At 47.1% G+C, this 11,992-nt stretch overlaps 1 protein-coding gene across 10 annotated transcripts in view; it reads left to right on the top strand.

The window, feature by feature from the left end:
- The window catches only part of Tpd52l2 (TPD52 like 2), a 19,985-nt gene that overhangs the window by 2,708 nt on the left and 5,285 nt on the right, over window positions 1-11,992 (top strand). For 4 of the 10 annotated variants that reach the window (XM_019208840.2, XM_010633382.3, XM_010633383.3 and 1 more), the window contains exons 2-5: window positions 1,826-1,971; window positions 4,362-4,510; window positions 5,425-5,484; window positions 10,186-10,287. In XM_019208840.2, coding sequence (XP_019064385.1) covers window positions 1,826-1,971; window positions 4,362-4,510; window positions 5,425-5,484; window positions 10,186-10,287 — 457 coding nt within the window. Of the gene's footprint in view, window positions 1-1,825; window positions 1,972-4,361; window positions 4,511-5,424; window positions 5,485-10,185; window positions 10,292-11,992 lie in introns of those variants that run through there. The other 6 variants (XM_019208839.2, XM_010633384.3, XM_010633386.3 and 3 more) reach the window with 4 other exon arrangements.

Below are 11,992 nucleotides of genomic sequence, written 5' to 3'. Positions count from 1 at the left end.
TTTTTTTTTTTTTTTTTTAATATAGGGGAAAATTTGTAGAGACTTGTTCAAGACACTGAAATTTGAGTAGTTTCATTTTGTTTCATTTCGTTTCTTTTCTTTTCTGGTACTGGGGATTGATTTTAGTTAGCCTTGCACTTACCAGGCAGGCGTGGTGCCACTGAGCTAAATCCCTGGCCCTTGAGTAGTTTCAACACAGTGGATAGATGTGATGAAGTAAGATCATGTAGATTGGTCTCAGTTAAAAAGGTAGTTTTAAAAATAGATGTGCTTTGAAAAAAATAGATATGCTTTTTTTTGTTTTGTTTTTTTGGTACCGAGGATTGAACTTGGGACTTTGCACTGGCGAGACAGGTGGCAGAACCATTGCGCTAAATCCCTGGCCCTAGATACACTTTGTTTAGTAAACATTTTTTCTTTTCTTTTCTTTCTTTCTTTTTTTTGGTACAATGATCGAGCTCGGGACCTTGCTTTTGCAAGGCAGGTGGTGGCACCACTGAACTAAATCCCTCGCCCAACATTTTTTATTAGTACATGTTTGCAGTACCTAATGATTACCTTTATCATGGGGAAGTGGCACATGTACATAACACATTTTAATTTTTTTACTTCCCTTCCCCCCTTAAACATCTGTTGAATGCTAAAAAATACATAAGTCCTGGGATATAGGCCATACCAAGGGCATAAGTTGCAGCCAGCTACTTTTAAATAGAGCATCTTTGGTTTTCAGTGTGATCTGTATTTAATAGACTCTTCAGAATTGGTATGGTTGACAAACTTATCTAAAATTAAAGACACTTTTTTTCTTCTTTCCAGTCTTTATACTTTTTATTTTAATTTACTCTGGAACATGCAGACATCAGTGTAAGTCTCTTTATTCACAGAAAGCACTGGTGAAGAGGAAAAATATTTGTTGTTGTTTTTGAGACAGGATCTCACCCGCCTGTTTGAGCCTTCAACCCTGTGTAGACCAGGCTGGTGTTGAACTCAAAGTGATCCTCCTGCCTCAGACTCCCAAGTACTGTTATAATAGGCATGTACCTCTTCCCAACAGAGAAGATATTTTCAGTGCTGAGTATATAGAAGTAACGTACTGAAGAGTAGTCATATGTTTGGTGTTGGAAAGAATTGAGACAAAATGTTTTTCTTTATATGGAATCTTCTAGGCTTTTAGTGGAGCCAGGAAGATGTACTTAATGTGAAGAAAAATAATCACTTCAGGAATGTGAACCCGATGTGGTATGACAGAGTGTGTGGGGGCTGTGTTTCCCTCTCCCCTTCTGCACGTGCTGTCAGTCTCTTGGCTATGGGATAAGGATCAAGGATGAGATTAAAGGGGATTTTTGTTTTATTGATTTCTTGCAGGGGCTGGATGACTAGCACACGTTACTTGTATTTTGTTTTAGTATGTCTCTGCCAGAGGAATTGAGTGGAAAGTGTTGCTTGTGCTGTTGTTTGCCATATTAAGTTCCTTTGGTCTAAAAAATTGAATTTCTGTTGTATTGGGCTGTTCTCTTTGTAGCAAGAGTTTTTTGCCTTAGACAGTATTCTGATAGGAGAAACCTGTCAAGGTAGGGTTTGACTACCTTGGCTAGCATTTCTAGTGCCCCAGCAATACAATTGGTATTGGGTTTGCTTTTCAGGTGGCTTCAGAGATAGCTGCACAGACCATGTTCACAAGTCTGGGAGGTGATGTTGGTCTCCATGGTTTCCCTTCCACCCTCTCCCTGACTACCTGCCTTTCCTTCCTTCCTGGGTAATCTCCACCCTGTTTACTTCCTGATAACTTAATGTACACTTTCTGACCTCATTATGTTTCTGGCAGATATCAACCTGAATTCTCCTAACAAAGGTCAGCTACCTGACTTCATGATTGATGTCCCTGTTGACCCAGGTGTTGCTGCCCGGACTCCTGCTATGGAGGGTCTGACGGAGGCAGAAGAGGAGGAGCTCAGGACAGAGCTCGCCAAGGTGCTGTGGTCTGTCCTAGGGTGACCAAGATTCAAGGCTGTCTTGGATTAATGAGGGACCAGACTACTGTCTGTGCTCTGGAGGAATTATCTTGGTGGGCCACCTGCCTGCTGCTCTGTGTTCTCACCCCTTAAAGGGCCATCACTTTGTGCCTACCTCCATGAAGTGGGCTCAGCTACCTGGGATGGAAGCAGCCATGAAAAGAATACAGGGTACTCTTAAGATACTACTAGCCTGACCTTCGAACAACATGGGTTACTACCGGAATTTTAGTTTGAACTTACAACCAAAGTCTTGAGTTATGACCCAGATGCTGGCTGCTTGTGCTTCTAGATGATCTCAGATACAGATTTATCCCTTAAAGATTTCTGGAAGGTACATTTTAACATCCTTTCCTGTGTGGGGTTGAGAAATCCTGGACCACTGTCTCTCTAAGAGCACTGGGATCTGCTTGTGTATAGAAGAGAGACTTTGAAGGCTGTGTAGAGAAGCCTGAGCCTTCATTTGACCCTTGAGTTATAACCAGCCTTTGGGAGCGAATTGAGTTTGTAAGTCAAGGGTCCACTGTATCCGCACAGGGATGGCCTCTCTGAGCATGCCATCAGCTAAGATATTTTTTCTTGATATCAGGAATTGAACTCAGAACCTTGCACTTGCCAGGCAGGCACAGTATCACTGAGCTAAATCCCCAGCCCAGCTGAGATTTTTTTTCTATCGAGATTAACAATTAACAGGGTTTTTTTTGGGGGGGTGGTACCGGGGATCGAACTTGGGGCCTTGAGCTTGTGAGGAAGGCGGAACCACTGAGCTAAATCAGTTGTTTTTGAGACCTTATGAATCTGCCTTCCCTAGATCTTAATTTTTCTTTTGAAAATAGTGGTGAGATTTATACGTGTGTATATGTGTATGGTACCTATTTTTTGTTAAGATCACATGCTTCATGTAAGCTTTAAGTAATGATCCCTTAACAGTAAAATAATTAAGAGCTTTTATGTACCTCCAAGCATAATTTTTATTCAAACTATCCTACGAGACTTTCACTTCACTCTGCTTGCTGCCGCCCCCAGCCCTTTCGTAAGTACTCTGCCCAGATCTGAGCAGAGTGAGTTGAATAGCTGGGCCTTGACTCAAGCAGATTTCAGAACATGGGGACATTTAAAGATGTCTCTGGATTTAAAGAAGATTAAGGGAAAAGTAGCAAGAGGTCCATGGAGACTTTGCTTTTATTTAAGAATACGTGGGTTTAGAAGTTGAAACTACAAGGTGTCTTTCAGAGTTGAATTGCAAGGTGAAAAAGTTCTCTGTTACTTAAAAATTTCAGTTTGCTGTATAGTTTTATTTTGTTCAGCTATGATTATTTCTTTTTTTCTTCCCTGTCTTTTTTGTTTGAAGGCAGGGTCTCATTGTAGTTTAGGCTGGGCTGGAACTCACTATGTGGCCCAGGCTGGTCCTGAACTCATGGCGATCTTCCTGCCTCAGCCTCCTCAGTGCTGTGATTACCGATGTGCTTGCCACAACACTGGCCATAGCTGGTTTTTGCCAAGACCTGGAGCTGACCTCACAAATATAGATATCATAAAGGCTGTTTCTGTCACTTGGTCACTTACAGTTCTGTCAGCTCTACATAGGGAATTCCCCCACGGCTCCAGCCACGGCTTGGCTGCAGCAGTTCCAACTCTTTGGTTTAGTTTTTGTTTGTTTGTTTGTTTGTTTTTTATTCCGGGGATCGAACTCAGGACCTTGTGCTTATGAGGCAGGTGCGCTGCCAGTGAACTAAATCCACAGCCCCAGCAGTTCCAACTCTTATGTCCAAGCTTAGACCCAGAGCCCAGAGGGAAAAGGTGCTTCTTTCCTGATACTAAGGCCCAGGGAAGGGCTCTGCAGGCCTTACCAGATAAGCCTGAGACTCCATAGACTGCTGGGATTGGGGAGGCACAGTGACAGGGAGGCAGCCCTGGGGTGGGAGTGCACAGTTCTCCAGAAGTCAGGGTGCTGGTGCCACATAAAACCAGCAGCTGTTGCCAGGTGCAGAGGCACGTACCTGAGGCAGGAAGATCATAGTGAATTCAAGGCCATCCTGGGCTTTATGGTGACTTCAAGCCCAGCCTGAACTGCATAGTGAGACACTGTCTCAAAAACAATGAGGGATTCAGCTCAGTGGTGTTGCCACCTGCCTCACAAGTGCAAGGTCCTGAGTTTAATCCCTGGTACCAAAGCAAGCAAAAACCCAGCAGCTATTGCTGTAGATGCAGTTCATAATATGAATTGTGTTTTTATAAGCTGGGTGTTCCAAGGTAGTAATTCTAAGAAACTTGATTGCGTCATGTATAAGAATGGTGGTCACTTCCTACAGTAGTGATGTCTCATCATGTCAACTGCATGCTTTGCAGGTGGAAGAAGAAATTGTCACCCTGCGCCAGGTCCTGGCAGCCAAGGAGAGGCACTGTGGAGAGCTGAAAAGGAGGCTGGGCCTGTCTGCCTTGGGCGAGCTGAAGCAGAACCTGTCTAAGAGTTGGCACGATGTGCAGGTCTCTACTGCGTAGGTACCAGCCCCATCCTGAGCACAGCCCTGTTGACTGGAGAAAGCCCTCACCAGGGCTGTGCCTCTTTCTTGCAGACGGAGAGTGTGAGTGCTTTGGATGAGATGTCCTATAGCATTGACGATGGAGTGAGACTGCTTGGGCGCAGATAGCCAAGGCCTGGAGTCCTTGTGTAGGGCCTGTACCTGAGTTTACTCCAAGTGTAGAGTCTACAGTGTTCAAAAAGGTGTTGCACACGCTAGCTAGTTAGCCAAACAGATACTGACAAGAAGAAGGTGTTTTAGGGTCCATATTCTAGAGGGCATCAGTTAGGTATTTAAGAGAATGACTTTTTGGGTCTGCTGAAATGGACCCCAGTCTTTCTTTCTTATTTATTTATTCATTTTTGACACCAGTCCTTCTTATGAACATTACACTGTCACAGCTCAGAACCTCTGACCCATGCATGGCTTAGCTCCCTGAATTTGAGCAGTTGTGTTTTCTGTCCCTGGCTCCGCTTGATTGATACATGTCCTTCAAGGTAGAAGGATGAGATGCTTTCAGAAGCCATGTCCTGAAGAAGAGCAGATTGAGTTGCAGTTCATAATCCTCATCTATGGAAGCCCCATATTCCTCCTTAGGACACTGACTTTTGGGTTCTGAAAAGTGACTGTCAGATTATTTTGGGGCCATGGGTTATACCATCCTGCCTTCCCACAAGTGCTGTTCCCCAGGAGCCACCTTCCAACAACAGAGCTGGGGCTGCGTTGGTGTGGTGGGAGAGGAAGTGTTCAGCTCTGCCCTGCTGGTGTCTCAGCTGGCCCCTGGTGTTTGTGCCAGGTGGTCCTCCTTTGTGTCTTCTGGAATCTCACCTATACTTTGAAGCCTGAGTTGAAATCATTCTAAATATTCACCACAAACTTTCTGTTTTTAGCTATGTGAAAACTTCTGAGAAACTTGGAGAATGGAATGACAAAGTGACCCAGTCCGACCTGTGAGTGCCTGTGCCGTCAGCGCCTCCTTTGGTCCTCCTCCTCCCAACTCTCCCTGGGGCAGAGAGCCGTGCACACTTGGCACCAAGTGCATTTCAGTGTTTACTAGCAATTTTTCTCCTCTCAAGTACAAATAAAACTACTGTTTAAACTCCTCTGGAACAGGAGATGTAGCTGAAGGACATTCGCTCAACCACTGAACCCTGCTTAAAGCTTTCCTCTGCCTAACCCAGGCACCTTCATTGAGAGGCCTAAGCTGGGCTCAGGCAGTGTCTGACTGGAAGACCCTCTTGGCTTTCAATAGCGGGGAAAAATGGGTGGCACCACCTTGTCTGATTTTGGTGGTGACAGATTTTTGTTTGTTGTCCTTCCTTCAGACTCATTTCTACTTGTTGGGATCTTCGAGCTTCACTGTGCTTGGGTTTCTGAGGGGAGTCATGCTTGTGAGATCAAAGGTACCCTGTGGTGTAGAAGACACTGTATGGCAGCCATGTGGAATGTCAGGAGAGTACAGTTGAAGTATGGGACAACTTTGTGTGCCTGTCAGAGCTGTAGTTCAGAGCGACTTCTGCTAGATCTTTAATCTAGATAAAAGCATGTTGTTTATCTGTATTCTACCTGATTGTAACGTCTGAACTGGGTAGAAGAGTGTTGAGGTATAATCTCTTTGTGGGACCTTTTCATTTCTTGTTTAGAAAGAAATGTATTGCTGTAAAGCATAGACTGAAGTTCCTTCTGTGTTTGGGTTAGAAGGAAATGTTGCTGAGTTGGTCTTGAAGGTATCTGGGGACCAGTCCAGCTCACTATGCCCATGGGATATCTGATGTCACGTGAGAGGCTGGTGCAGGGAAACTGGCAGTTCATGCGCTTTAGTTCATCAGCCAGCTGCTGCCCTAGGTATTTGAGGAGCACTGGTGGGGTGTCTTTAGGGATGTACTAGGCACTGACTTTGCTGGGAGCCGAAGTTCCTTGGGCAGACATGTTTCAATGCAGTTAGGGTGCTGGGCAGGCTCGCAATGCAGACTCAGACTCGACATAGTCTCAGGAATCTGGGCATGGTGGCATACACTTGTAATCCCAATACTCTGGGAGGCTGAGTCAGGAGATTGCAAGTTCAAGCTCAGTCTGGGCAATTTAGTAATTTTGTAATCCCATCTCAAAATGAAAAATAGAGGAGGCAGGGTGCTGGTAATATACCCTGGATTCAACCTCTAGTACCCACCTCCCCAGATGTGTATATATGTCTCAGAAGACTTCATTTCTCTCGTGTGTTTGGAGCCATCTGACAAATGGCTGCTGGGATGATATGATCTCATATCATCTCTCAAAGAGCTCAGGACATGTAGAATTCTGATCCCTCTGAGAGAAACCTGTGGCTTAGTGTAGAGGTGTAGATTGGATTGCCCCTTTCCCTGCAAAGGCTTGTTCCTCTGGCTCTCACCTCAACTCTTGGTGAACAAGCTGTTACGGTGAAGCTTATACAGCAGAGGCCTTTCTGCACGGACAGCCCAGCAGACAGTGTTACTTGGGGGTGTTGCTGAGGACATTGGCTGCTCTGCCTGTTTGATGATGGCCCTGGACAGCTTCAGGAGATGGGCTGCTGCAGGATTTGACTGCCTGGAGCTTTTGCAGGAGAAGGTGATGTCAAGCTCACTGACTTCTCTGATCCAAGTGTTTGTAGATTCCTTTTAACCAGCAGCACCCTGATGTCTGGGGTGGGAGCAAGGCTCAGGATCCTGTGTGGGTGTCTGCCCCCGTGGGCTTCACCCTCTCTAAGACCCTGGTGCCCTGGTCTCTTAGCTTATCACTGCTTTGTGTGGGAGCAGCCATACTCTGTGGGTTGTGAAACTGTCACCTTGTTTTTCTCTAGTGTTCTGTGGAGTCGTGAAACCATTACTTTTTATTTTTCTTACAGGTAGAACTAGCTGAAAACCCATTTCTAAGAGTGGACCAAACTCTATTTACTGTTTTTTCCCCTTTGAGTTCTTTAGGCTACAGGTGATACAGCTAAAGAGAATATCAGCCAGAGATGGGAGTGGGAGGACTCATGGGCTAGAGAAGCCCCTACTCATGGCTTTGCCCAGGTGTGGATCTCACTAGACTAGTTTTTGCAGCCAGGGAGCTGATTCTCTGGTCAGCCTGTGTAGGTGTGAGGAAGAGCCTGGAGAAGGCAGGGGAAGGATATCTGCCTGATCTGCGCTGGCTGATGGACGTGATTGCTGAGGGTGGGAGGAAATTGCTGTCTGTTCTGGGTTCTTGTCCTAAAAGGTCTAAATAACCTGCCTAGGAGGAGGTGGTTAGGATGACATAGCCTGGTGCTTCTGAGCCAGCTTCTTCTTCTTCTTTTTTTTTTAATTTTTTTATTTTGATTTTTGAGACAGGGTCTCACTATGTAGTTGAGACAGACCTGGAACTCACTCTGTAGCCCAGGCTGGTCTCGAGCTCAATGATTTGCCTGCCTCAGCCTCCCGAGTGCTGGGATTGTAGGCGTGCACCACCACGCCTGGCCATGAGCCAGCTTTCTGACTTGCTCCCCATCGTTCTCTTTGATCTCAGCCTCCTGTCCTGTGATGATGATAGCTCTGCCGCCTAGGTTACTAGGGAGTGGGAGTGGGGCTGCAGCATGAGCTCAGGGTGAGTCTTCAGGTAGAGAAAGCAGAGGTCAGCACCACACCGTGCTTGGGCCCTATTGCTAGCCCCAGCCTGTGTGGGAGGTATGAGTTGCTGTGGGCATCTGCTTCAAGGCTTGTGCTTCTGAAGGTGACACTGTGCACCTTCTCCCATGCCCAGAAACACTGTGGGCTGGGGACCCTGCTGGGCATGTGTTGTAGCTCACAGTGCTGGGGACCAGCTGCTCACGTGGGAGGCGCTTGCCTGGATGCCTGCTTTTTGTCGAGTCCGTTTCCACAGCCGCACCCGTTGGGCACAGATAGAGATTTGGTGAGGGTTTTTCCTTTTTTTTTTTTTTTTTTTTTTTTTCCTTTCTTCCTTTTTTGTGGTACTGGGATTTGTTGACCCCAAGACTTCAAACTTCAACAAACCACAGAGTGTTATTGTCATTTTGTATATTAGTTTTTTCAGGGAAAATTGAGATTGAGGATTTGTTCTGAATTTGTATTTTTGCAACTAAATGTTGCTGGTCCTTAGTTATCTCTACATGGTATCATCTGCGGCTTGCAGTTAACCTTACTTCCCTTGCTTTGGCAGGAAAGTGTGCCAGGTAGCTAGGGCTTTGGGTGAGGCTCTGGCAGGTTCTGCCAGCCAGCGACAGGAGGAGGATACAAGCCTTCCTCATGTGCTGTGTGGGGTACTATCAGACCTGTTTCTGCCATTGGTCACAGTTCTTTCTGCTGGATGATGGTCATTAGAGTTAGGAGGGTACTGGAGGGCTGCAGGTGAGCCCTCATGGGACCTCTGCCAGGAGAATGGCTCAGAAAAGCTGTTGCTGTCCTGCAGCCTAGTGACATTAATGGTTCATCTCTCTGGGAGGCCAGCCTGAAGCCACATGCATAGCCAGGTTTTTGGGAAGGAAGCATGTCAGGTTAGCCCTGGTGATGTCACATGGTGTTGGGATTCCCATCTACTTTTCTTCTTTTTTTGAGTCCCATTTACTCTTTGACTTGAACTCAGGTTCTCTGTCTTTGCTCAGCAAGGTGCTTCAGCCAGGAGACTTTGAATGAGGGTTTTGGTGATGGACTTTAGTCATGTTGGACATTGCCGTGTCTTTCATTTGTGATGACAGCTGGACAAGAGCTGGCAACCTCAGGTGTTTGTTCTCATGTCATGCCCAAGACTGTCTCTTTGGCCCTCATGTCCTGCCTGTACCCCTGCTGATGTTGAGGTTATACAGCAATATCTCAGTGGAATGTGCCCACAGATGGGTGGGTACCAGAGGGGTAGGTGGGGATATTGGAGTGGCAGGCAGTCTGCTGTGGGTCAAGACCATACTCTGGCACTGTGTAGCAGGGACATAAGAACAAGTGGTCCTGTGTTCTGAAAGGACATTGTGCAGACAGTGCTGGATGGTAAGGGCACCTGTCTGCAAAAGGCATCCCATAGGTGACATACTTCCAAGGCTGTGATTAAGCTTGCATTTCTTTTTTTTTACTCACTATGTAGCCCAGGCTGGACTGGAACTCACAGGGATCCTCCTCCCTCAGCCTCCCAAGTGCTAGGATTATAGGCATGCACCACCACGCCCGGCTGGAGCTTGCATGTTTTCTCCTTAGAAAACTACTACAGGAGAAGAAGAAAGGGAAGCTTTGAGTTTGCATTGGCCTGTTAAGTAATGGAACTGAGGGCTGACTTTTCTGGCTTCTGCTGTTGTGGCACTGCCTAGCCAGGTGTGAAACCAGATCCTGGGCCTCTGTGGGCTGTTTTCTCTGTATTCCATAGGTGTTGCTTTTCCTGGGGTAAGATAGAAGAGTCTGCTAAGTTTAAGGTGAGGTAGAGATGCAGGATCTGAATTGTAGGATGAGGAAATTCATTTAAGGATTGGGGGATTGTAACTGCTGGGAGCATGTTGATTCTGCACTGCAGGGACCCCTGCCCTGCCCTTCTACAGCAACCCAGCCAGTGCCTACTGCCCACCAGACTCCTCCCCACCTCTCTCTTGGGTGCACTCCTGGCACTTTGTTTCTTGGCAGTGATTTGTACCTACCTGTGCTGCTTGGTTAGTCTTAACTGGTGTGTCTTCCTCCCAGCTACAAGAAGACCCAGGAAACTCTCTCTCAGGCAGGACAGAAGACCTCTGCTGCCTTGTCTACCATGGGCTCTGCTATCAGCAAGAAGCTTGGAGACATGAGGTGAGACCCTTTCCTGGGTGAGGTGGCATACTGAGGAATTGAAGGCTCTGGCAGCCTGCCTTAAGCCAGGGCTCTGGTGCACAGCCTGGGCGTGGCCATGCCAGCCACTGGACCAATCTGCACGTGACCTTTGCTGGGGTGGGCAGGTCCCTCTGCTTTCTGCTGTCTGCCTTTTGACTGCTGAGCCAGAGGTGAGGACATAGGAATCTACCCTTAAAGACCCACCCAGGCAAGCAGAAGGGATGGCTTCTGCCTATGAATTCTTTATCTCTCTTTTGTGTGAGGTCATCTACCCCTTCCCCCCAGCTCTCTTGTTTTGAACAGTTTCTGACCCTGGTAAAAGTTCCATGACTACTATTCAGTTGTTGCTCCTATATGTGCCTCCGCTCTGGCTTTGGCCGCACTCCCAAGCAACTGTGGCTGAGGGCCCATGTATGTGGTCCTGCTCTCCATGGCTGAGCTGGGCCGGGGGACCCCTGAGTGGTCAGCAAGGAATGTCTATAGGATTTCCCACTAGGTTTGCAAGCACTCACCATTCCTCCCTCCTTAGGGACAACTTAGCTCAGGGACAGCACCTTTGGCTGCCTGACCTGTGCATGGTAAGCTTGGTGATGGTTGCTGGTCACATAGCACTGGCCCTGCTCCCAGGGACTGCCATGGAGATAGACAGCACTAGCCTAGCACCACGGTGGAGAGCTACTGCCTGTTTCTTCCTATAAATGCCCATTTCACCACAGAACATTATAAGGAGCTCAAGTGTCTCCTGTGCTGGGTTGTCCCTGTGAGGAGCATTCTTTCACGTCATCTTGAGAATCCTCACTTTCTCTAGAGTTACTCAGAGCATCCTGAGTGGAAATCTGTTGGGGAGTGTGGCCCTTGGTGCTGCGGCAGCAGGTGTGAGCCAGCCAGTCCTGGCTGCTTTGATGGGGCAGTTTTCTGTAGACCTGCCTTTCTGTGGAAACACAAGGCCATTGATTCTGTTTTTTTGCTTCTTCTGTGACAAGAAATCACTTGTACTGTCTTCTCAGACAGCTGGGGTTTGCTGCAGACCCTGTGGTGTGTGGCCTCCAGGCTGTGGTGGGCACTGAGCAGGGTCCCTAACACATGCTAGTGTGTTTGGCCTCACTGCCCTGGTGTGCTTGGGCAAGGAGGGGCCTCAGGACAGAGGAACCAGCTCTCTGCATTTGGCTATTTGTTCAAGATGCCCGAAATGTGTCCTGTTTGCTAGTGTGTCCTCCTCAGGGTGCTTCTGTTGGTGTTTGTGATGGTGTTCTGATCAGTGAACTCTCAAGGCCATGATGGATCTTTGTCATTTCTTTCTTTTTTTTTTTTTTTTTCTTTTTGAGACAGGGTCTTGCTATGTAGTTCAGGCTGGCCTTCAGTTCGTTATGTAGCCCATGAAGCCTAAAACTCATGGTGATCCTCCTGCCTCAGCCTCCTGATTACTGGGATTATAGATGTGCGCCACTACACCCAGCCAGATCTCTGTCATTTCACCAGGTGATCACAGGTGGTTTCTAAGGCTAAGGCCTGTTGGCTTCTTGGTTTATAAACAGACTGAGAACTCAGGTCTTCTTGGAATAAGAAGCAGGTTCAGATGTAGGGACAGTGAGAAGGATAGGGAAAGGGGAATAAGGGAAAAGGAAAACAGTATGAGAAAATGTAAAAATGGAATTAAAGTGTTTGAAGGTGGGGAGGGGAGGAG

The sequence above is a fragment of the Fukomys damarensis genome, unplaced genomic scaffold (assembly GCF_012274545.1).
Source record: "Fukomys damarensis isolate Sample0158 unplaced genomic scaffold, DMR_v1.0_HiC HiC_scaffold_22, whole genome shotgun sequence".
NCBI classification, from domain to species: Eukaryota; Metazoa; Chordata; class Mammalia; order Rodentia; family Bathyergidae; genus Fukomys; species Fukomys damarensis.
Note: the sequence above shows the minus strand (reverse complement) of the source record. Positions and strands in the feature narration are given on the sequence as shown.